We start from the raw sequence: 25,663 nt of genomic DNA on the forward strand, positions 1-25,663 counted from the left end.
CTAAGTTTTCATTTCAGCTGCATTGTGAGCCAAGCTACTTGGCCTCTTTTGGCCTGTTTCCTCTCCAGGTGAGGAGGCTGAGTTCTTGGAGGTATAGCTATGGGCATGTGGAGCATGAACTGTAGGGGCCCGGCCTTGGGAAGGACTGGTGGACAGATAACCCAGTAAGAGAAGCTTGGGCCTGGGCTAGGGCAGTGGCTTCACCCAGAGGGGAGATAAAAGATTCAGATGTTTAGGAGGCAAAACTGATAGCACTTGATGGGACTGCTTTGGATGAAGGCGCCACAGCCTCCCTCAGCTGTCCTTTTTCTGTAACCACAAACCACCAAGTAAGTCCCCCTTGGTTTCCCATCTGACAAATCCATCTTTTAAGAAAGCTCAGGGGGCTGGGTTCATTGGCTCACACTTTTGTAATCTCAGCACTTTGGGAGGCGGAAGCAGGCAGATCACTTGAGCCCAAGAGTTCAAGACCAGCTTGGGCAACATGGTGAAAGCCCGCCTCTACAAAAAAATACAAAAATTAGCTGGCAGTGGTGGTGTGCACCTGTAGTCCCAGCTACTCAGGAGGCTGAGGTGGGAGGATCACTTGAGCCCAGGAGGTGGAGGTTGCAGTGATCTGAGATTGCGCCACTGCACTCCAGCTGGGTGAGAGTGAGACTGTCTCAAAAACAAAACAAAAAAACAACTCGGGCCTTGCTTGCTCTGAGATGGGCAGAACATGGGACTTGGTGCGTGGGCTATGGAGCCAGAGCAAGTGCCAAATGTGAGTTCTAACTCTGCCCCTCACCAGCTCTGTACCCTCGGCCAGGGTACTTAACCTCCTCAGCTTTCCCATCTAAGATGGTGCTCACAACAGCGCTCACCTCACGTGTGCTGTGAGGACCGAATGCCTTAACAAACATGAGCAGCAGGCACCAGCCACACAATAGATGTCAGCTTTATTGAGCAGATGGTTCAATGGATTTCAACTCTGAATGGCCTCACTGTGCTCCCACATCACACACTTAGGGTAGGTGCTGAAGTTGCCACTTACAGCTCCCCAGCAGCTGTGAGACCCTTAGGGCAGACCCCTGTCAGATCACCTGTAAGATGCACCATAGGTTTTTCTTGACTACTGAGAACAAGTTTAGCATCAACTTGGGGAGAAGCCCAAGGGACTCACTGGCCCAGGACAGTCCTCTGTGCCTCCCTCCCCAAGAACCACTCAGTCTAGTCACCTAAGACTTTTTTTTGGGGGGGAATTTTTTTTTAATAGTTACTGAGTGTTCTACAGCTTACAGTAAATATCATAGTTACAAATTCTTGGCTTCAATCTTTCTTTCAGAGTGATCACTGTCTGATCTTCAAAACAAAACAAAAACCCAAAAGAATCCAAAACAACAAAACAAAACCAGATTTACACTTCATACACACAAGCGAGGCCATGGGGCTTTCCAATCTTTATACTCCGGACTGTGTTTTGAAAACACCTATAAATTCTTTGATCAAACTACTTGGAAGACACCGGTCAAAGGTTTATTATTATTATTATTATTATTATTATTTTAAATTTTTTTATTTCTTTTTAAAATGTGAGTTCCAATAAAATTTAAAAATTAGATTCCAACCTGTAGATTAAAATGAATTAAAAAATACAAAATCATATACAACGCTCTCTTCACAGGGCTGTTACATGCCATGAGAACAGGTTTCTCTGTCATGTGATATGAAACAGGGAAGCAGATGCCTTGAAGTCAGGATGGGGACAGGCCCTTGGGCCTTTCAAGATTCTTACAGACAACTCCAAGTAGCTAGAGGCCTGGCCTTACCTCCCCTGGGTAAGGAGGAGCTTGAGTAACACCATAGATCCAGACTATCCGGCTGACCCGAGGAGAAGGTCTCTGGGACAGTCTCCCCTCTTTCCCTGACTCTCTTAGGCCCGAGGAGAAAGGCTGGGGCTTGGAGATGCTGGTCTTGCTGGGGTCAGGACCAAAGCTGATTTCACCCATTTGATTCCTATGGGCCGGTACTTATCTGCAAAGCTGTTATATCTGTTCTCCTTAGGAAGGAAAATCCCCCCACTATCAGTGGCTGGAATGGGTAGAGGACCTCACTACCACAGCAAGGATATACAGGGACTGACTATCCATGTGGCCACAGGGAAGCAAGTGCTGTCTTGTCCCTTTCTAGCTTTGTGGCAGCCAGTCCCAACTCCTGTGTGCCTCGGTTGGCCTTTGGGTTGGACTCAACAGCATGCACCACAGAAGATATCCACTGGAGAAACTGAGGGACTGGGACCCAAGTCTGGCTTAGGTAGGGCTGGCCATGGAATGTTGAAGCTGGCCTGCCAGGGATTTTGAAGGCTGGGCCCTGGAACCATATAATGCCTAATTTCAGAAACAAGGAGTTTTCTAGGAAAGGGACAGATGGGTAAGTAAAGGACAAACCCTGCAGCCCACCTGGCATGCCTGCCTGCGCACTCAGAGGCTCCGGTGTGGAATCCCATCAGTTAGTCTGGTGTGTTTCTTCAGCTCTGCGGGTGGGTCCCACTGGCCCACTCTACTACTGCCCCTCTCTGGATTCCCAAGCTTGGCAAGCAGCGGGGGCCGCACAGCCAGTAGTGATGTGAGAGAATACAGGATAGGAAAGCAGACTTCCACATATTTTCACTTAACTGCAATTGAGGAGGAATTCTGATACAGATGGTGATATATAAGACAAAGTTCACAGGGCCCAGAATGGGGCCCGTCCCCTCTGGGCACAGAACAAAGCTGAGGAATTGATATGGAAGCTGTGGGCCTCGCTTAGCCAGTGCCTCACTGGGAACCTGGATGAGTCCTATCTGTATGAGGAGCCAAAACTTGGTGAGCAAGGGGCCTGTTCTTTTATACTTCACGTGATTCCTTTCTGAAAGCCATCAGAACAAAGCAAGCCCTCCAAAGAAGGACCCCCCGACCTCTGGGAACAGGGTACCTCAAACTTGGAACAATTTGGGTGGCCAGGGGTAAGGATGCTCAGAGTCTGGTTCTGGTCCTCACCCATTGGAAAAGCAAGCCCAGGGACTTCAGTCTGTATGCTTTTGGCCAAGGCTACACCAGATCCCCTTGAAGTACCAACTCACTGGATCTGGACAGTGGGCAGGCTCTCAGGGGTTAGGAAGCCAGGTGCGCAGGCTTACCAAGGACATGGGTCTCCCAATAGAAAGATGCCTCGTGCTGTCCTTGAATGTGTCTTCGGTCCTGGGCATTGTGACCCCAAAGTGTTTTGTCCAAGTGAGGCCTTTAGTTGCAAATTCTCATCCTCTTTGTGCTGCCAGCTAGATGTGCCTCTGGGTCCCTCCCCAAGGCTCATCACAGGTCCTGGCCCAAAGCAGTTCATACAAATCTGCTCAGCTTAGAGCACTGGGCTTCCCAGCTCTATAAAGTACAGTTAGCCCCTCCCTCCATGCTTGCCAAGAGACCCAGCAGGTAGCGGCAGAAAGAGCAGAGGATTTGAAGAATCACTTACAAGCTGTGTGACCTTTTAGCAAGTCTCAAGCCTCCTGAGCCTTAGTTTTTTCATCTATAAAATGGGGGACTTTGGCAACCAATGTCAAAGTACTTTGCATACCAAAAAAGCTCTGGACAGGTGTGTGTGTCTCTGCTAAATATTCAGGAAAGAAGATATACATTATAGGGTCATTGCCAGGTAAGAAAAAACAGCAACTGTCCTATCTCATGAGGAATAAATTAAATATGCATTTTTTTCAAAACATGGCAAACTATTATGTTTCAGGCTTTCACTATTTGCAGGCAATCCAGCTCCCAGACTCAAACTTCTTGGCCCCAGGCCAGTGAGGAGAGGGGATCAGGTAGAAGTAGAGGAATTCAAAAGGGTTGGCTGGTGAATGGAGCCATCTGTACCCCTGATCCTGGCCATAGGTGTTGCACCTGGGGAGAGGCAGTGGCATGAGGAGGAGAAAGGGGTTTGCATCCTGGGGCCAGTGCTATAGCTCACTGTCAGGCGGCCACATCCCTTGTCCTCTCTTGCTTGCCTGCCTGCCTTCAATGAGACGGCCCTTCCAGCTCTGACTTTTTGTCTAGCTTGACCACCGTGCCATCTAGAATCTTTGGCGGTATCTACCTATAGTACCTCCCACTAGATCTCTGTGACCTTACCAGTAACTGTGCCCATCCTACTGGAGGCACATGACTGTCCCTGCTCTCCTGGGCTCAGTCCTTTTGCAGTGACTCCCCAAGCTTGGCTAGGCTTGTGGATCTCCATCACAGCAAGAGGCTGAGGCCGGCTGAACTGGGGCTCATATTGAAAAAGGGGTGCTGGACCTGGGCTCTTCCAGACCACAGCCTTTCAGTGCCTTATTTTCACCTTGGGGCCCCCTTTTGCTCTTGAATTACATAGTAGGGGCTAAGATAGGGCACAGAGCACGGATGCTTCAGTACATGAGCCTGTGTGGGGATCAGATGGACGGGAATGAGACAGCAGACAGCCTGGGATTCGAGTGGCTCTGTCACTTATTAGCAAGTCACTTGACTTTTCCAAGTCTTGATTTCCTTATGGAACAAATAGGAGAAATAACCTCTATTTCATCGGGTTAAACCAGATAATTTATGTTCAACTGCTCTGTGAACTGTGAGGTCCAGCTATTAGGTTTACTTACTGGTGTAGAAAGAACCAAAGTTACAAGGTCATTCCTAGGTCTTCTCTTCTTCCTTTCTCCTCTCTGTGGTTCCACCCCAGCCCACACGGAGGCAGCAGGGTTCTGGGAAGCCTGGTGGATACCAGCATCCTGCTCACTGTGGGCCTGTTCCCTTCCATAACCTGTTTCCTCATTTGTCAATTGACTGTAGTAACTCTAACCCTGTCCCTCTCAGGAGGAGTACATGAAAGGCTGTGACGTGCTTTGACCTCTGTGATGCACCTGACAAATCCAAAGGTTTCTATTATTATTATCATTATTATTATTATTTTGGCATTTTTCAAACACATATGACATAATCTAGAACAACCTTCACCCACCTTTACAAAACCAAAGAGGGTGGGAGGAGGTATTTGCAAAAAGCGAATTAACACTGGAAAACTTTCTATTGTTTTAAAGTGAAACCTCATCGGCACCCCCAAAACAGATAATTTAGAACAGCTGAATTTTTTCTTAATGGTCCTAAAGTTCCTCGGAAGCCCAGGAAGGTGGGCCCCCAAACTCCTGGTTCTAGGCCAAGGATGCTGATGGGCTTTACCCTCCTGGGAATGGCTAGACAGCTTCTGAGCTCTTTCCAACCCAAGGGTTTCCTGATTTTTCCCTCCCTTAGGGAGACATGGGAGGTTGGGGTAAGGATATGTCCAAGTTTACGTGAATTTAAAATGAAAGCAGTTTTTTAAAGTCCCAAATGTTGTCAATGATCCCATTTTTTACAATAAAATGTTCGTGCCCCACCCCCAGAGGGGCTGCTGGCCCAGCCAAGCACTGGGTGCCGGAGGCTGCTGCTGGGCAATCCAGGCTCCTGGATGAGACTAGCAGGGACCGCCTCGTCCCAGGGGTCCCTCTTTTCCCAGATGAGCCTGTCTCCTGGGCCTCATCCTTGTCCTCCTCTCCTGATGACTCCCACTGTCTTCCTCCTCTTCCTCTCCTCTCGGGATGAGGGGCTACCGTCCTAAAAGCATGGCCTCTCCTTTTCAGCCAGTCCACCTGCTCCTTCTCCTGGAGGTGGAGTCAGGTACAGGACGAAAGTTCCAGATGTCTTCACAGAATTTCCAAATGCTATTTCTTCATTTGCAATTTCTGTTCCTGCCATTTGCCCCCATGTAGCCTCTGCCCAGTCTTCAACCCCCAGCTTTGGAGTCCGTGGAGGAAAAGAGCAGAAACAGGAGCCCAGAGACCATTCCAGACTCACCAGGTACAGGCGCTGCCGACTTAATTTTTACAAAACCAAGCCAATCCGTCCCTAGGTAAATTTTTGTAAGCAAGGTGCCCACTAGGTAGGAAGGCTGCATTTAATGCTAATTTACTGTAAGGTCTAGGGAAGTCCTTTCCTCTTCTCTGGGCCTCAGTTTCCTCATCTGCCAAGTAGGGAAATGGATGAGATGATTGCTAAGGTCCCTTCAGTTCCATGAGTCTATGAAATGTTTATTGCTATTGCTTTTCCTTCACTATCCTCACCTTCAGAGCTGCCAGCACCCACCTGGAATGTGGTTCCTTCACTTGGGCCACGAATGGCACAGGTAACCAAGAGCTTGGCCTGCCTGCAAGCTCTACGGTCAGACAGGTGAGTCCTGGCACTGGGAAGGGCAAAAGGAAAGGGAGAGAAATGCCTTAGGTTCCCACTCCAATCAGGAGGAAGCTCCTCATCAGAGTGGGTCCATGACAGCTCAGAGGCTGAAGTCTGGATGACACAGGGCATCCGGCCTTCCAAGGCCTCGGGATGCTGGGATCCCACCACCCTGCAGCCACTTGGCAGGTCTAAGGACAAAATCACCTTTTGAGGAAGTGCCAGGTCAGTTAACATCACTGTGCAAATCAGAAGGTCCAGGGCCAGATGCTTTGGCCAGAGACCTTTCAAACCAAAGCCATGAGGCAAGCACCGCTCCTCCCTTCTTCCCTCTCCTTCCCCAGAATGCCCTCCCTCCCCCCACCCTCCCCCAAATTCTAAATATTTTTTTCCCCAGGTTCTCGGCCTGGGGTATTAAGCTGCTAATAACACTCCTACATACTCAGGTGGTTTTGTTCTTGGTCTGTTGCAATGGTTCTCAGGAGACATTTCATTTGTGTCCGGGACGTGGGAATGTCCTGAACTAATCTTGCTTAAGAAAAAACAACCAGAACACTCCCCTAGAGATGTAGCCTGCTCAACACCTCTGAGTTCCTACCCTGGACCACATCTGTTTATGCTCTTCAAATGGAATTCAGCCTTCAGATGAACCACTGCAATAAACCCTACTCTCTGCTTGACTCTAGACTGGGATCCCCAGGGACAGGACAGTTAGGGAAGAGCAGAGAGGACATGGCCTGGTCAGGTAGGAGGAAGGGGGTAGAGCTCGAAGGGCAGCGGCTAAGAGGGGGACAGTCGGGGAGAGGCAGGAGATTAGAAAAAGCAGCTTTTACAAAAACCAAAAATAAAAATCAAAACCATTAAAGATGCATAAAGTGACCCTTGCACTTCCGTTGTCTCTTCTTGCAAACAGAGGTGGTGCTGCTAGGGAACTGCTCCAGCACCGGTGTAAGACTTGAGTAGTTGCATACAATGTGTGACTCCAGATCTGTGGAGGGAAAGGGGAAAGAAACAGTGTCAGTGATATTCCAGAGGCTTCTCCCCTCAACTCGGGAGCCCTCAATGGAGGCTCTGTGCCTTCCTAGTGAAGCTGCCCGCTTCCCGCCTGTGGAAGTTGTTGTGCTCTGGTACCAAGAGCCCTGGAGGAGATGGGGGAGGCCAGATGATGTGGTGGGCCAGAGGATTTCAAAGTGACATCCCTCGAGCCCTATGGTTCACTGGCACTGCCTCAGGAGCTGCTGAGGGCACCAAGGAAGCCAGAGGTCTTGGTCAGCCCAAAGCCTCCAAACAGCTCCAACCAAAGCTCTAACATATGATCCAGGCAAGAGTTCATTTGAAGAATGGGGCCCATAGTTAAAAGAAGTCCGAAGACCATAAGGTAAATGGCACAGAATTTAGTACTAGAGAACTGAAGTTTAAGCCCCAGCTTAATTTTTACTGGCTAAGTGATACTGAACTACATATTTATCTGTAAAATAGAGCTAATGATCCTTATTTCACAGAGCAACTGTAAGGATTATGAGATAACATAAGCAAAGAAATAGCTATTATTATTTCTATTATTTAGATTTCAACAAGCAGTCAACAGAAGTGATAGCTATTATTAAGAGTGATATTATGGACCTTGGAGCAGGAAAGCAACGGATAACTTGACAGCTGTTATCTGCCCCAGCTGACACCTGTGCTCCAGACCCAAACCAGGGACTTTGAGGCAGTTCCTGTATGTATCCCCCTCCCACTTCTCTCACCCTGGCCACACTCACTTGGATGGGCTGCAGGCTTTACCAGTGTGGGGGCACGTAGCTGTACGCAGGGGTTCCTTGGGTCCTATATGTTGGCATGGAGACAGGGTGTGCCCCAATCGCTGTGTGCTGGGGTGTAGTCAGCAGGGTACCTGAGCATCCAGAGAGAGAAGAATAACCTGACGAGGCTGCACCAGACACAGGAATGAAGAGGATGAAGCTACAGTCTTTCGCATGGCTGCTCCCTCTGCCCAAATCCCCCATCTCCCTCACCTTCCTGATGACCTGTTGTCTACCCTTCTCCACCTCACCAGGCTTCACCTCCTTAGGGGAATCTTTTCTGATGCTTGAGGACAGAATCAACCACTATTCTAAGTCCTCCTTTTCCTTTTTTCTTTGAGACGGAGTCTAACTCTGTCGCCCAGGCTGGAGTGCAATGGCGCGATCTCAGCTCACTGCAGCCTCTGCCTCCTGAGCTCAAGCGATTCTCCCGCCTCAGCCTCCTGGGCAGCTGGGATTACATGTGCCCATCACCACGCTCGGCTGATTTTTTATTTTTACTAGAGATGGGGTTTCACCATGTTGGCCAGGCTGGTCTCGAACTCCTGACCTCAAGTGATCTGCCCACCTCGGCCTCCCAAAATGCTGGGATTACAGGCGTGAGCCACCACGCCTGGCCTTCCTTTTACTTCTCTTTGTATGCTTCTCTTATTGCACAATCATACTGAGTAGTAATTGTGATGTCTGTGGTTGTATTTCCCACACTCACCTGGGTGTTCCTTAAGGACAGTGTTCTGTTCTGATCTATTGATATTGGGTTCCCAGGACCTGAACAAGGCTGGCACTGAGTAGATATCCAACAGTTTGCCAACTTGTTCTGGGGAGTAAGAGGCCTCAACCATACCCTTACGTTAAGGACAGAATAAAATCCAAATGTTCACTCTACCCCTTGTACTTTCTTACCTCAGATGGTGTCCTAGCTGGTTCTTTAGAAGTTGGGTCTCTAGGCTAGGCATAATGGCTTGTATCTGTTACCCCAGTATTTTGGGAGTCTGAGGCAGGTGGATCCCTTGAGCCCAAGAGTTCAAGACCAGCCTGTGCAACATAGTGAAACCTGCCTCCACAAAAAAAACCCACAAAAATTAGCTGGGTGTGGTGGCGCATGCCTGTGGTCCCAGCTACTTGGGAGGCTGAGGTGGGAAGATCACTTGAGCCCAAGCATATTGAAACTGCAGTAGGCCAAGATTGTGCCACTGCACTCCAGCCTGGGTGACAAAGCAAGACCCTGTCTCAAAACAAACAAACAAACAAACAAACAAAAAAAACAGTCCTTGGGGACTTCTGCTTTTGTCATCCCTCATAATTATTATAATTATTGCACAGGTCCTTAAGCTCCTGCCTAATAAAGAACATTGCCCCTGTGTCTTCTTTTTTAGCGCCCCTGCTGTTACTGGAGTGCTAGCATCATCTCTCTCCCCTAAAGTACACTGACAGCCTCCTCACTAACCTACTTGCTTCCAGATCACCCCTTCTAATCCTGTCTCCTCTGCAGCCAGAGAATGTTTAAACCTAACCACATCCCTGCCCTGCTTGACCCCCATTGTGCGCAACAGAGGTACCACAAGGTATTCAGGACTTTCCACCATCTTATCCTTGCTAGCGATCCAGCCACCTTCCAACTCCAAGCCCCTATTTCCTAAAGGCCTTGGCTCCATTCCTCCATTCTGTGAACATGCCATGTTCATGTTTTCTGCACCGCCCTTCCCTCTTTCACTTCTCTAGTTAGCCTGTGTTCACCCTTTAAGGCTTAGCTCGATATGCCCTTCTTGGTGAAATCTTCCTCATCCCCATAGACAGATTTAGAGGCTCCTTCCTCTGGGTTCCCAAGCCCCCTGGCACAGGATCTCTTGTGCTGTGGTGCAGCCAATTCTATGACTGTGTTCTCTGCTCCGTTTTGAGTTCCTAGAGGAAAGGGATGGACACTGATGCAGATGCTGCCCTCACCTGCTGACATTGCCATGGTGGTGCCTGCCACCATGCCCATGGCCACGCCGTTGGTCCTCGGGGCGGCAACAGGTGCCGGGTAGATAGCAGAGGGAATGCTGTTGGGCTGGACGACCGTGGTGTGGTGGATGACATGAGGCTGGGCAGCATACACCGGCTGTGTGTAGTAGGCTCCCTGGGGGAAAGAGGCTGAGGTCACATAGGCATTTGGAGAGGTAGGTGGGATATGGAGAGAGCAGCACTGGCTGAAGGACACAAGGTCCGGACCCCAGCTGGGGCTCTGCTTGTCTTACTATGTGACTGTGGACAGTGCAGTGCTAGGCTCAGCTTCTGGTCTGAAAAATAAGGCTCTAATCCTGTCCTGCCTTGCTCCTAAGGCTGCTATGATGATCTAATGGGATAAGAGCTCTACTCCCTTAACCTTGGTTTTAGCATTTTAAAATGTTTTATCTTACTGCAATGAACTTTTATAAGCTGCCTAAAATTTAAAGTTAGGAATAACAATCAATCAGTTACCAAGCATGTGAACAGGGCTGGTAAACTCCAGAACACATACATGAAAGGACAATTAGTAGCAGTATCATAATGGTGTAAGTGCATGTTGTAAAAAAAACAAAACAAAACAAAACAAAAACAGTACATGTTGAAAAAAAAATGGCGGCCGGGCACAGTGGCTCACGTCTGTAATCCCAACACTTTGGAGGCCAAGGCAGGCAGATCACTTGAGGTCAGGAGTTCAAGACCAGCCTGACCAGCATGGTGAAACCCCATCTCTACTAAGAACACAAAACAATGAGCCAGGCATGGTGGCGCATGCCTGTGGTCCCAGCTACCCGGGAGGCTGAGGCAGGAGAATGGCTTGAACCCGGGAGGCGGAGATTGCAGTGAGCTGAGATCATGCCACTGCACGCCAGCCTGGGTGACAGAGCAAGACTCCATCTCAAAAAAAAGAAAAAAGGAAAAAAAAAGGCATACCTGGATAGCATTTCCCAGGATGTCCCTTACTAGCTATTTCCCTTTAGATAAAAAGGTAAGGATGAAGACAGTGGTCCAAGGTGACTCCCAATGCCTGAATCACATGGCTGCTTCCTGCTGTCACAATCCACTGGCCCACTCACTTGTAGGGGAAGTAAACAGGAGCCCCTGAGATCATCTTAATTCAGAAATCTTCAAATGTTTCTACTAAATGAGATAAAAAAAAAAAATAAAACAAGAGGCTTGAGATCAATTTAAGTTTTGTCTTCTACTCTAAAATATAGCTGTTTTTTAAACTAAAAATATATTCTCCTCACCACTTATATTTCCTATAGAGTTGTCACTCCAGAAGAATGTGTCATGGGTGTGCTAGAGCCCCATATGGTCCCCTGTCTCATACCAATCCTGGAATGCATACATCCTCTATCTGAAGGAGCCCAGAAAGGCCCAGCAGGCACAGAAAGAGAGAGTAACTTGCCCAAGGTCACAGAGGACACTGGTGGCAGAGCCTGTGTACTTTCCTCCTCCCCACTCAGCTCACAGACTGAGGAAGGGTAGATGTGGGGGTTAGGGAGAAAAGACCAAGATGTTGGGGTCTCATCTTGACCAATCAATAGCTCGTGGTGTAACCTTGGACAAGTCATTCCCCTCTTTGGGTCTCAGTTTCCCCACTTGTTTAACAAAGGAGTTGAGCTAGAAAATCTCTGAGGGCCTTTGTCCTCTGACGTTCTGGGCTCTGTTAATCTAAATGACTTCATGCCTACCCCCCTCTAGGGGCTGAGCTGGAGTGAGGGAGTAAGCAGACTGCAGGGATACTGCTTCAGTGATACAACAAGGACGGCTAGCCAGAGCCACAAACCGTCCTCTCCTTCCCTCACTTCCTCACCCTACCCTACCACACTGCACCCAGGTTGGAAGCTCCTCTACCTGCAGAAGAGGTGGCTTTGACATGTACCTACCTGGGCATACAGATTCTGCTGGGGGTAGGCACTTCTGATTGGATACATGGCCGTCTGATAGGGGTTGGGTGATGGGGAGTAGGGGGGTGGAGCAGTATTACTCTGGGTCGGTGGGACCTTGTATGGTGTCCCCGCAGTATATCCTGTACCAAGGCAATAAGAGAGACTTCCGGTTAGTTGGCAGAAAAGCATTGCTAGAAGGCAGCAGGTCCCAGTCACGACTCCCCAGACAAAGATGGGCTGAATCCAGGCTGGAAACAGAGATGAGAACAGAGAACAGGGCTCCACCCAGAAAGCCCTGGCCCCAGAGGCAGCTCCCTCAGTCCTGGTGCACAGGGCTGCATGGATGATTCTGGGCATCTTTTCTTTCTCTGGGTCTCAGGGCTCTCATCTATAAAATAAGAGGCTAGAACCACATGGTCCCTTTTAGCTCTGACAGCCTGGGATTTGGAGCTGTCTGTGTGAAATGGGCAGGTGCACAAAGATGGAAGCCCTCAACTCACTTGCTCTTTATTGCTACTCTATCTACTTGCTTTTCTGTCTTCTCACACAGAATCCAGGGTATCTTTTTGCTGCTGTTTCTGTCTTTCTCTCTTTTGCTCTATTTCTTTTTCTCCTTATCTCTCTCTCTCTCCCGCTCTCTTCTTGGACTTCCCTCCATCATGTTCCCTCCCCTCCCCACCAAGTTTGAAGGTGAAAACCCCACACAAAACACCATTCGGAGACCCTCATCTTCTGGGATGCTGACCATACAAACACCATTCAGAGATCATCATCTTCTAGGATGATGAAAAACTTTGCTCTGCAGAGTTAGCTTCTCCTTCTCTCCTGGGCTCTAGGGGAAGGCCACCTCTGCCTGAAAAGACCTGAAGTCAGGGATCACAAAGATTCACATCAACCTGGAACCTGGGCCATGTCTGTCCCTCTGCAGGATGGACAAAAGCTGGAGCTAAGAATGGGGCTGAGAAGTCAGGCCCCAAGAAGCTCACAATTGCCCATGTAAATAAACTGTGCTGCCTTTGAATCTTCCGGAAAAGAGTGACAGATCCTTCGTTCACAGAAAAAAACTTGAAACATGAGTCATTCAGGAACAAGACTGTCTCCTTTTAGAATTACAAAATGGAATCATTCTATGCAACCCAAGTGATCATCAAGGGACCCCAATCCTTGCACTTTACACAAGGGGATCCTGGGCTCAGAAAAGGCTAGTCTTTTTAATAACTTCTCCTAAAGACTCTAAACTCTTCTAAGTTGAAGGGACAGTGCCTGGGGACCTAGGCTTTGAAGACCTGCTGGGGAGGTGCTGAGGTGGCTTCTTTCCTGTGATTCCATCTTTGCTAGGTCTAGCAGACCTCACTGAACCTCTCTGGGCTTCAGCCCTTTCACCTATAAGATGCTCACCAAGGACCCTTTCAGCTCCGAGGTGCTGTTTCTATTATACAATAAGGGACTAGGGGCAGAGTGGAGGGAGTGCTTTATTGGAAGAGAAGACATCTAGTCTTCAGTCCTGGCTTTCCCCCTAATTTTTGGTGACAATTGTCAAGTCTTTGGGCCTTAGTTTCTTATTTTGTGAAATCAGGTGGCTAAGAATGAAGATCTCTTACTAAACAAAAATTCCATGGTTCTAAAGATCCTAGGTCTCTTCTACCTTAACCCCAAGTAAAAGCAAACTACCACATGGTCACAAATCTCTCTCAGTCCACATCACACCTCTTTGGCTTGGTACCCCCCTGCCCCTGATGACTCAGGAGGATAGGAGAGCTGCTGCACAGCTGCCACAAAAGTCAGCCTATTCCCTGGATTCATGTCATTTATTTTTTCACCTGCAGATCCATAGTTTTTTCCATAGTTTTGTGGTCAAATATGCTTGGGAAATAAGTAGCAATGAGGATAGAGTGGAAAGTACATATGAAAGAGAGGGAAGTATGTTAAAGAGAAGTAGAAACTAACTGGAAGTGGGACTATGAGCTGAGTGAGAAGTCTAGAGCAGATTCCTCAGAGTTTCTAGATTATGGAGCTAATCATGAAATGTGGTCATAGGAGGTGAAGCAGATTCTGTGGGGGAAGACAGGGAGTCTAGCTTTGCAGATGTCTAAAAGGAACCATCTGATGTGTACGGAGACACAATTTACTTACCTATAAAATAAAGGGGTTTTATAGATAAACCAGAGATAGACATTTCCCAAATGTGGACAACAGACTACAGATTCCAAGGGATCTTAATAGTTGTTTTTGCCAAAGAAAAGGAAACAAAAGAGTTCTATAGTCCCATATGTAAAACAGAGATAAACAGTTAAGATTTTGTTTTTATTCCACGACCCTGGGAAGTTTTTAAAACAATAGGGTAGGCTGGACGTGATGGCTCTCACCTATAATCCCAGCACTTTGGGAGGCCAAGGTAGGAGAAGCACTTGAGACCAGGAGTTTAACACCAGCCTGGGTAACACAGACAGACTACATCTCTAAAAAAAGAAAAAAACAGCCAGGCATGGTGGCTGGTGTACTCCCAAGCTACTTGGGAGGCTGAGGCATGAGGATGGCTTGAGCCCAGGAGTCTAAGGCTGTTGTGAGCCATGATCACAACACTGTACTTCAGCCTGGGTGACAGAGCAGGACCGTCTCTTAAAGAAGGTGGGGAGGTGAACTGTGAATCTCTAAGATGGGAGTATGGACGAGACTATTTTCCAAATTAATTTTACCACAGAATCTTTTATTCATACTATAAACATTTAAAACAATTAAATTTCAGCCATGTTTTTTGTAACTGAAGCTAGTTTTGATAAAGTTATATTGTAACACATCCACATCCATTCATTTACATATTGACTAAGGCTACTTTCCTGCTACAATGGTAGTTACTGACAGAGAGCATATGGCCTTTTTAAAAGCCTAAATATTTGGCCCTTTACAGGAATGTTTGCTGACCCCTGATTTAAAGGAATATATCAAGGTGTAGAGAAACCTAGCAGAGCTGAAAGCATCCTTTTTCTATGTAGGAGAGTAGGACACCCCTGAATCAGAAGCTGCCTGTTTCTGAAAGCTCTGTAGCACAGAGCCGTGGTTATGAGTAGTCTGGAGACAGACTGACTGCCTGGGTCCAAACCCCCAGCTCTGAGACTTAATAGCTATAGGATACATCAGTCTCCTCGTGTATGATAAGGGAACAGTAATGGTACCTACTTCATTGTGATAAATACATTAACTGTTAACTAAAAAGCACTTAGAACAGTACCTGACATATTAGAAGCACTTTATAAAGATCAGCTATTATTATTTTCTCTCTCACTTCATAGAGACAGTAAGCTTCTGTCCTAAGGGTATGCAGGCAGAGCCTGGTCTGAGACTAAAGCTAAACTATGACTACTATGGTCTGTCCCAGCTTGGAACACAGACTCCAGGATTCTAAGATTCTAAAATGTTATGGCTTAAAATGCCATGATTTTATGATTCTTTAAAGTTAACAGGCCAACAATGCTGATGACTTTCCTTTATGCTCCTGGAGAATGTGCTCTGTAATTTTTCTCTTCCTTGGGGAGGCTGGATTACCCACTCTATGCCACAAGGACAGCCATATTACAAAGTGGTGAGACTATCCCTCTGAGGAAAATCAAAAAGCTCCAAGAGACTGCAGTAGAATTTGGTTCCCACATCTAAGAATAACCTTGTCTGAGAATGTTTCCCTTTCTTTATGTTATGAAATGAGACACACACATACTCAGAATACAAATCAGTAGCCAGAACACCCTTGGCAGCCAAAGAGATGATGCTGCAGAAGAAGGCTTGCTTGTTTGTCCAGACAGTCTGAGATAGGAGAAGCAGAACTGCAGAGCTAGAAGACTCAGAGATCATTAAGACCAACATAAACATTTCACAGATGAGATAATGAGTAGTTGCTGAAAGACAGAGCTGCTTGTGAGGATCTAAGACTCAGTGCTACTTCCTCTAACCACAGTGGTTCTCAAGGTTACAATTTGTCAGGAGGATCTTCATGAGGCTGGAGAAACTGCCTGGGGGCCCTCATCCTAGGTTCTGTCAGTAAGTCAGGTCAATTCCTCTCTCAGGGAATATCCTCATTTGGACTAGACAGTATCAGAGAATCTTTCTAGTGCTAACATTCTAAGTCTCTGAGTATTTCAGAAGACTTTCATGAGGAAATCATTGCAGAGGACTTTCCATAATTTACTGGTGGTCCTGTCAATACTCTTGAGGAACACTGAAAATTCCCCTGGAGCTATAGCCTGAGCTTGGGTAACACAAAAATCAGGGTTTATTACTTTATGCATCTAAGTAAAAGAAGCTGTTGGGCTTGTTGCAAAAAAGTCTCATAGATTTTGCCCAAATGAACTTAGACTCAATTCACTTACTGGAGGCCTGGCTATCGTGAAGGGAATTCTAAGTCTGAAGGTCACAGAATTGAGACTTTGGAATGTTGTGCCTGAAGGACATTAGAGGTTTATATTCAACCTCCTTCTTTTCTGAGAAAGAACCTGGAGCCCAGAAGGACAGATTTCCCCCAAATTGTACAGCACATCTGTACAGAGCTAGGCCCAAAGTTCAGGGCTCACCCTGCCCTAGGCAGAGCTCTTGCTGAGTTAAAGTCTCTGTAGTCCAATCTTGGGCATTTAATATACTGGCCTTTGTTGTCCCCATTTCACTAAAGGCAATATCATGAAAGAAAAAAGGAATTCGATCACTGGAAGTCCCAGCTCTGCCTTATAAAAGAGGCTTTGTTTATGATGTCTTATTCTTTCTCTTAGGTTCCTAACCATAATTTTAGAATCAAATGGGATAATAAAAAGAGTATGTACATTAACAAGATAATTTTCTTTTCAGCCCTTTCTGCTATCCTTTTTCACTGTCATAACTCTTTTTCAGTTGTAGAAGCCCTACCACTTTCAAAGGCATTGATCCTTGCATCACGGATGCCTTTTAGACCAATTGGTTTATTGATCATCAGATTTATATGTCTGGACAAAATAAAGCTCTATATCTGAATATCTTGCTTTGACCCCTAAGACTCCTTGTTGGTAGCCAAGTAAGACAGCGATGAATAAGTAGGAGACCTAATTACAAACAGGCTTAGCAAGTATCAGTGAAATTGAACTGAATTTGTCAAAGTGCCCTGAATTTTCTGTGGTACTAGAAGCCACAAAATCTGAATGCTGGGAGGAATCTTTTTGAGTATGGGAGGGCCAGTCAACCCCAACTGCATTAAAAAATGGCACAGGTTTATACATTACTTGCTTGAAAGAGAGGTAGGCTAAGCATGGTAGCTGGTGGGCAGACAGCTTGAGCCCAGGAGTTCGAGACCAGCCTAGGCAATGTGGCAAAACCCCATCTCTACAAAAAAAAAAAAAAATTAGCTGGGCATGGTTTTGCATGCCTGTGGTCCCAGCTACATGGGAGGCTGCGGAGGGAGGATTGCTTGAGCCTAGGAGCTTGAGACTGCAGTGTGACGTGACTGTGCCACTGAACTCCAGCCTGAGTGACAGAGCTAGACCTTGTCTCAAAAAAAAAGGTGGGGGTGGGTACATTTTGGTCTTTTTCAGGGACTGTGATAGCCTGTCTAGGAGGGAACAGTGGGATGTGGCTGCTGGACACTTAATGGGATTTCAGGAAGATTTCAACATAGTAGAAGGCAAGGCCTTCTGTTACTCATACTTTCTAACTGTGGAAAGGGTTGCCTCTGAAGGGAATGAGTACTCCATTTTTGGAGATGGTTTGTTGGCCAGCTACTGTTAAGGGCAGCTAGAGAGGTGGTCCCTGTTGGGGTGGAAGACGCTGAGTACACATCATCTTGCTGAGAGATAAGGAGTCTAATTGCAAGAAAGAACCTTGGAGATGATTTAGTTCAGTTCCCTCATTTTGCAGTTTGAAAAATCAAGGTCCAATGCATGGATATCAATTATCCAAGGTTACACAGAACCCAGTCTAGAATTCAATGCAGCTTCCACTCCAGGCTGCTTTCTGCTACACTACAGTAGGTGTGCCTATACTAAGTGTGCCTATATGCGTCTATATCCAGATGTTTAGATGTAAGAGAGAATATGTATATCCCTATTTATATATATATACATATATATATAAAATCTTACGTATGTTCATTCATTCTCCCTGAGGTATCTGGAGAAACTCCTTATGGCTGACATAACTCTCTCTTTTTTTTTTTTTGAGATGGAGTCTCGCTCTATCGCCCAGGCTGGAGTGCAGTGGCGCAATCTCGGCTCACTGCAAGCTCTGCCTCCCGGGTTCATGCCATTCTCCTGCCTCAGCCTCTCTGAGTAGCTGGGACTACAGGCGCCTGCCACCACGCCCGGCTAATTTTTTGTATTTTTAGTAGAGACGGGGTTTCACCGTGGTCTCGATCTCCTGACCTTGGGATCCGCCCGCCTCAGCCTCCCAAAGTGCTGGGATTACAAGTGTGAGCCACCGCACCCAGCCTCCTTTTTTTTTTTTTTTTTTTTTGAGATAGAGTCTCGCGCTGTTGCCCAGGCGGCAGTGCAATGGTGTGATCTTGGCTTACTGCAAGCTCCATCTCCTGGGTTCACGCCATTCTCCTGCCTCAGCCTCCCGAGTAGCTGGGACTGCAGGCGCCCGCCACCACGCCTGGCTAATTTTTTGTATTTTTAGTAGAGACGGGGTTTCACCATGTTGGCCAGGATGGTCTCGATCTTCTGACCTCGTGATCCGCCCACCTCAGCCTCCCAAAGTGCTGGGATTACAGGCGTGAGCCACCACACCCAGCCGGACATACCTCTCTTAAAGAGTAAAATCAATCTCATGAGAAAAGTCATTAATCGAATCTTAACCTGGGTGATACCTTTTTCCAGCTGTGCTGCTTACTAGCTGGGTGGCGTTGGACCTATTACCTTTCTGAGCCTCATCTTTCAAACTGGGATGAAAATTCACCTAAATAACTCAGTAGACTGAGTGTAGTGTAGATTAGAGGGTGATTATGAAACTATATTTTACAAAAGGTGAGTTACGTTGTATAAACATAAACTGATGTTGACATCTAGGGGCAATGAAAACTTGAGAAAATGACCTTGGATGTTGATATGGTTTCGATGTTTGTTTCCTCCAAATGTCATGCTGAAATGTAACCTCCAGTGTTGGAAATGGGGCCTGCTGGGAGGTATTGGATCATAGAGGTAGATCCCTCATGATGGCTTAGCATCATCCCCTTGCTGATGAGTGAGCTCTGATTACTTAGAGTGTGGCACCTTCCCAGCCCCTTGCTCCCTCTCTCACCATGTGATATGCTGGCTTCCTCTTTTGCCTTCTGCCATGACTGTAAGCTTCCTGAGGCCCTCACCAGAAGCTAAGCAGGGGTTGGTACCATGCTTGTGCAGCCTGCAGAACTGTAAGCCAATTAAACCTCTTTTCTTTATGAATTACCCAGCCTCAGGTATTTCTTTATAACAACACAAGAACAGACTAACACAGATGTTTTAAAGAAAAGAAAAAAATACAATGAATTCTTCTAGTCTACTTACTTAGTAGAGTAATAATTTGTGGAACCACACACTATCAGGCCTTGTCTGGAATATCCTTGTGAGGGCTTGTCCAGCCCTCACAACTTAAGAGAGAAGTTCTCACCACATCCAAAGTCAGTCATTCCTCTATTGAACAGCTCCAACAAGACACAAAGTTCTTCCTTAGATGGAGTCAAAATGCCACTTCAGTAATTTCATTTTTTTTTTTTTTTTGAGACGGAGTCTCGTTCTGTCGCCCAGGCTGGAGTGCAGTGGCATGATCTCGGCTCACTGCAAGCTCTGCCTCCCGGGTTCATGCCATTCTCCTGCCTCAGCCTCCCGAGTAGCTGAGACTACAGGCGCCCACCACCACGCCTGGCTAATTTTTTTTGTATGTTTAGTGGAGATAGGGTTTCACCGTGTTAGCCAAGATGGTCTCAATCTCCTGACCTCGTGATCCACCCGCCTTGGCCTCCCAAAGTGTTGGGATTACAGGCGTGAGCCACCGTGCCCGGCCGCCACTCAGTAATTTCTAATCATTGGTCCTTATTTCCCCAGTGGAACCACTTTGTGTTAAAAATTAGATGTGAAGGTGACAACATCAGTTACCCTACTGAGCCTCAGGATGAATATGACCAGTCTGACTGGCTAGCTGGTTTCTGGCCTCCCTGAAGACTCCTCATACACACCTTGGTCCCACAGTGCAGCTTCCACTAGGGCAGTGTTTCTCATACAGAGGGCAGTTTTGCTCCATAAGGGACATTTAGCAATGTTTAGAAACATTTTTGGTTGTCACAATGAGGCTTTCCTACTGGTATGTAGGGTAGAGGCCAGGGATGCTGTTAAACATCCTATAATGCACAGGACAGAGCCCCCACAACAAAGAATTATTTGGCCTAGATGTCAATAGTGCTGAGATTAAGAAGCCCTGTGCTAGAGGGGAAGCCCTCTCTGTCCAAAGACCCACAGACCTTCAAAATGTGCCCTCTGTCCTTTCCCCTAAAATACAGTAACAGTCCTTCCCCAATCAACTTGTTGGCCAGGTGAGTATTTCCTTCTCCCTCCCTCAGTGCTTTGTGTCTCCCCAAAGCTGAGTGCATGATGACCTTTCCTGAATAAGGAGGGCCAATTTTTTGCCTGAGTAAAAGAACCTCTTAAAACAGTATTTATCTCATAAATGTCATTTTAAAAAGCTCCCTTTCCTTTCTTCCTAAGAAACAAATCAGTCCCAACCAAGGGGAACAAGGAAAGGAGACAGGCTGTATTTACTGAAAGCCGCAGAGGATGCTTGGTAAGTTCGGTTCTCGGTCCCGGTGTCCACTGGGAGGTGGAAGGTGCCTTCAGTGCCACAGGAAGACGAGTTCTGTGGCCAGGCCTGTTTCATCAGCAGAGTTGCTTAAGGGAAGACACAAGAATGGCATTAGGCAGAAATAAGAAGTGGCCACCACCAATCACAGACAAAAAGCAAGGGTCTTGTGCTGGACAGAAACATAAAACCCACGGGGCCTGTTCAGACACACGGGATGGTCAGCCTTTCTGAGATGGTTGAGTGGGTTAGGAGGAGTGCTGAAGTATGTTTCCAAATGATTTGAAATCAAGGAAATCTGAACTTATACTAAAAGAGTCAGGACTTTCTACCCACTACTAAAACCACAAAGATGTCCATGCATAACCATCTCCTACTACCTGACACTGTGGCCTAGGGCTCTGGTATATTCCTCAACCACTTTCTCATTAATGTGTAGCAACTTGGGAGCCTTTGTGTGTTCACCAGATCAACTGAGCACTCTTTGTTGTCTGAAATATCATCTGGAGGTATATTTATAAGCTGCTTTCAAAGACAGGCCCACAAATAATGACCACATTACATGAACCTTGCTGGACTACCATCTCTTCTGAAGGGACTGAGCTGTGGCCATGGTAGCTTAAAAGGCACTGGGCACTGTGCTGCACTGAACCGAGTTAGCCAGTGGGGCACTCCTTGCTAATAACTCCTTCTCCTGTACATCCAGCTGAGGCCAGACAGACATACTTCTTGCATACCCCTGAATATCTCCTACTGAGGTGTTACTGGGTGCCCCACCTGGGATATTTCCTCATGAATTAGAGGTGGTCCTTTGGGCCATTAAGAAAGCACATATGAAATTTGGGGTAGGTATGAAATATAGATGAGGCCCAGTTTAAGATCTGCAGAGACTTCCCAGGCTGACTCAAAGCTCAGCTCGAGACATCTGAAGGATACTTCATATGTTTTGGAAATGGGGAGTGACTCAAAAAACTTACCTTCATGGTGTCCTGAGGGGAAGAAGAGAAACAGAGTTCTGAAGTGGGACTTGCCTAACTTTTTAGACATTTTCCTTGTTATAATTTCAAACACTACAGAGGAAACTTTCTTGACTCAAATTACTGTTTATGGTAAAAAGAATAATTTTAGCAACATCTTTTCCACTCAAATAAAGTCTTGGGGGGGTCATATAGTATATTACCACTCAAATAAAGTCTTCGGGGTGTTATATAGTATATTAGCAGAAGGTGGGGCTGCATTGGCAATACTTAAAATATTTAAATAAGAGGCTAAGACAGGGTGTTATGAGAATAAAGTATGCCAATACACTCTCTAATTCCACTAGGACAAGGACATTCTACCTCTAGAGAGATCCCGTAACCCCCTCTGCCCATTCAGGTAACAGGTAATGCCTCTGGTTCCTTCGATACCAGAAGTACTGGGGCCAGAGAAGGTCAGGGACTGTGCTGCTTTTGTTGAACCAAGGCTAGAATTATGGCTATTATAGGCTGACTCTGCGTTTGCATTAATGGCCCGCGATATATACAGCTGATGCTGAGAAATGAGAAGGAAATCATGGGCAGGAAAGTCACACTAAAAGGAGAATGCTGATAAGAGAAATGGAGACCCAGCAGTACTCCATGTAGAGCCCAGGGCCTTTCCTGGACATGAAGACATGGCTCTGCAGACAATGCAGGAGGAGGAGAGTCCGTTTTAAACAATCATTTTGCGTTTTTTTTCTTTGGGGGGTGGGAAACAGGAAAGGGATAAAGAATCCAATTAGTGTTAACAAATCTTATCAACATGTCTCCAAATTTAGACTCTGCCACATGTGTGGCTGGAAAGCAGTGGCCACCCAAAACAACTCTCTAAAAAGTAAACCATGTAGCTCTGAAAAGTCAGGTAAAGCAAACCCATGCCCTCAAGACCCCACAGGAATGCCATCAGGGGACAGGAGGCCTGAATTTGGCTGTAGGAATTTAGAGAATTTGGAGGTTCTCTTCCATTCAAATTTTTTCCTCCAAGTGGTATATACTTTACCATAATTTTCATCATAAGCCAAAAGTCTGACATTAGCCTGAAGGACTGTGTGACCATTAAAGTTAGTAAATCAAACTAACTTATTCTTTACAGAAGAGTAAATCACTCTTTTATCCAAAGAGTGACTGAGGCCTACACTGCACTCAGCACTGAGGGGAGCGCCACGGTGGAAGGGAACACACGTGGGTCACAGTCACCGCACACAAGGTACTTATGGTCTAGCTGGGGATGCAACACAGCCACACGCCAACCAGGGAGTGAACAAGACAGCATGATACATAGTAAAATAATGTTCCAGGTTAACCAGGAAAGAAGCAAGTGCAACTGTGCCTTTGGTTACTATGTCTTTTCCAACTGATGACGTGAACTATACTATATATTTTTCTGAATAAAAATATTTTTCTTTATTTTCTTCTGGTTTCTTTACAAAGAAAATGAATTAGTGTTTTCTGTGCATCTCTGTATATTTGAATCCTTATAATTTACATAACTAGATAAATGTGAAAACACACCAAAAAAACAAATATTAGCTGTCAACTTGACCTCCCCATTAGTTAGTTGTACCATGTGATCCAGCTCCTCCATATGACAATTCTAAAGTCACCCATTCTATTGGTGGGAGCGATTCAGAGCTCAGTTGTGGGATGAAGACAATTCCAACTGAAGCTTTTAAAGGCATGGTCACAGAGGAGGCTGCTCTGAATGGCATGCCTGACTTTGGGTGCTTGAAAAGTACCACTTCCTAGAGATGTTTTGTATTTTGAACTGAGTGGTAGTTAAATATAAGCATATACATATGTAAAGACATTATTAAGCTGTACACTTAAGATTAGTGTACTTTATATACTTTGCCATCTATGTGTTATCCCTCAATTAAACGAGAGAGAGAGAGAGAGAGAGAGAGAGAGAACCCTTGGCAGTGAAGGGCCATGGGCCCAGTCACAGCATGCTGCCCACATCCAGGTGCTGGGTTGTTCACTTCCCTGGATACGGGGCCCTCACGCCCTCTGACAGTTGAACAATCTGTTTAGCACACTTACAAGGAGACGAGGCAGCAAGGGACCATCATCCTGAACAACGTACTGAGTCAGGAAATCTGAGTTGTAGCCTGGGCTCTGCCACTTATTAGCTGTGGGACCTTGGGCAAGTTACTTAACCTTTCTAAGCTTCAGTTTTGTTGTCTCATAAAATAGCAATAATCATCACTCCTTGATTGCTTCATAGTACTGATGTGAGGGTCAAAAATAAAGTGCCACCCAGTCTTATAGTTTCTAGTTCTGGTATCTGTCCCCTCTTCCATCTCCAAAGTTGTAGGCTACAGCTCTAATTGAAGCTCTCATCATCTCTCATCTGAACTACTGCAACTGTTTCCTCATGTTAAATCTGCTCCCTCCAATTTTCAAGCTGCATTCAGAGCGATATACCTAAGACCTAAACCTAATCATAAAACCCCCTTTCTTGAAAACATTCCATAGTTCTCCACTGACTCTAAGCTAAAGTTTGAACTCCTGTGTAGCATTCAGTGCCCCACCATGATCATCTTGTCCCAATGACCTCTCTAGACTCTCTCATTGTTCTGAATCTCCAGCCCATACTACAGCCACAGAAACTGCTTATCATTCCCAGAATATGCCAAGGAGCTTCACATCTCCATGTTTTTGTCCACACTGCTACCTCTTCTGGCATGTATCTCCCCAAACTCCATCTGGTAACATTAATTAATCCATCAATCATGAGCTGAAGACTCACACCTAATACGAAGCCTTTCCTTCTCCCCACCCCTTAACCACAGCTCTCTTATGCATCCCTATAAACTGACTATCCCAATCCCTGTGATTCTTGGAAGCACCTGTACTTGATGGCATGTCTTCTCTCCACTAAACTGTGAGCTCCTTGAGAACAAGCCCCTTGTCTTACTAGTCTTTGTATTTTCAAAGGGCCAGCTTAGGGCCTGGCACAGAATTTTATAAAGTGAAGAGCTCCATTCGTATTCTTTATGCAGATCTATTTCAGATGCTATAACTGGAAGGGGAAGAATGAGAGCTTCTCTAACTTTTTATGCACCCTTCTGTCCAGGTTCATATATCCTGAGGCAAACAAAAAACGACTATATGAGAAACAGGTCTGCGACTAACAAAATTGAAGTAATAAAATTATAAGAGGACAGTGTATTAGCATTTAAAGGGACCTCAGAGATCATGTGAAATTAAACAATTTATCTGTGGCCTGGAGACAGTAGTAAATTGCCCAAGATCACACAGCCCACAGCAGTGGCAAGGAGAAATTTCACAGCTCATCTCCTGACAGATGCGTGACACATAAATTCAATTTCCAGCATCCAAATAATTCAAGGTTAAAAGTTGAGAAAGGGTGCAGAGATTTTACAAAAACATTTTCCTGAGCAGCCCAGGTGAGGGTGGTGAAAGTTGCAAGTCCCTCCCATGGTCCCTTCCTGTCTATGACAAAAAGGACCTAGTCAAGTTATACTGCTGGGACCCTCACAGGTGCCCAGAAGTTCCCGTGGTGCCTTGGGCCTGGAGTCCACACTGTCCAGAGAACCCAGTTCTGGTCCCTCATTTATTAGCATGCTGCCCCCCACCTCTCACCATCTTCTAGGAAAATGAGCCCAGAGCTCAAGTTCTGGGCTAAGGGAACAGACTGTATCTAAAGTCAACCAGGTCTTCAAACATGTCAGACTGCCAATGGAGATGGAAAATCTGATCCTGGGGCAGACTAGTTTTTTGGGTTCTAATAGGCATAATCCAGGTACTCCTTCACAGAGGCTGCCACAAAGCCAACTGAGGAGCTTCATACAGGCCCTGGAATTTTTATTCATTTGTTTGTTTGAATTCGGCAGCCAGGTTAGGGTGAGCGACGCCTTTTAGTGCCATGATCCTTTGCTGCTGCCCTAGGGACGGTTCATGTGTGTCTCCAACCCATG

The 25,663-nt window shown here is 46.3% G+C and overlaps 1 protein-coding gene across 6 annotated transcripts in view; it reads right to left on the minus strand.

Annotated features, from left to right (window-relative positions):
* Window positions 1-919: 919 nt before the first annotated feature.
* FAM168A (family with sequence similarity 168 member A) overlaps window positions 920-25,663 on the minus strand; it is a 204,021-nt gene continuing 179,277 nt past the window's right edge. For 5 of the 6 annotated variants that reach the window (XM_058446495.1, XM_032166906.2, XM_032166905.2 and 2 more), the window contains 5 exons: window positions 20,667-20,792; window positions 11,923-12,065; window positions 9,989-10,163; window positions 8,006-8,136; window positions 920-7,230 (listed from right to left, as the gene is read on the minus strand). In XM_058446495.1, the coding sequence (XP_058302478.1) occupies window positions 8,024-8,136; window positions 9,989-10,163; window positions 11,923-12,065; window positions 20,667-20,792 (557 nt within the window). In that variant the 3' untranslated portion in view covers window positions 920-7,230; window positions 8,006-8,023. The remainder of the gene's footprint in view (window positions 7,231-8,005; window positions 8,137-9,988; window positions 10,164-11,922; window positions 12,066-20,666; window positions 20,793-25,663) is intronic. The other variant, XM_058446497.1, reaches the window with a different exon arrangement.

Source organism: Hylobates moloch, unplaced genomic scaffold (genome assembly GCF_009828535.3).
Source record: "Hylobates moloch isolate HMO894 unplaced genomic scaffold, HMol_V3 SCAFFOLD_11, whole genome shotgun sequence".
Lineage (NCBI taxonomy): Eukaryota > Metazoa > Chordata > Mammalia > Primates > Hylobatidae > Hylobates > Hylobates moloch.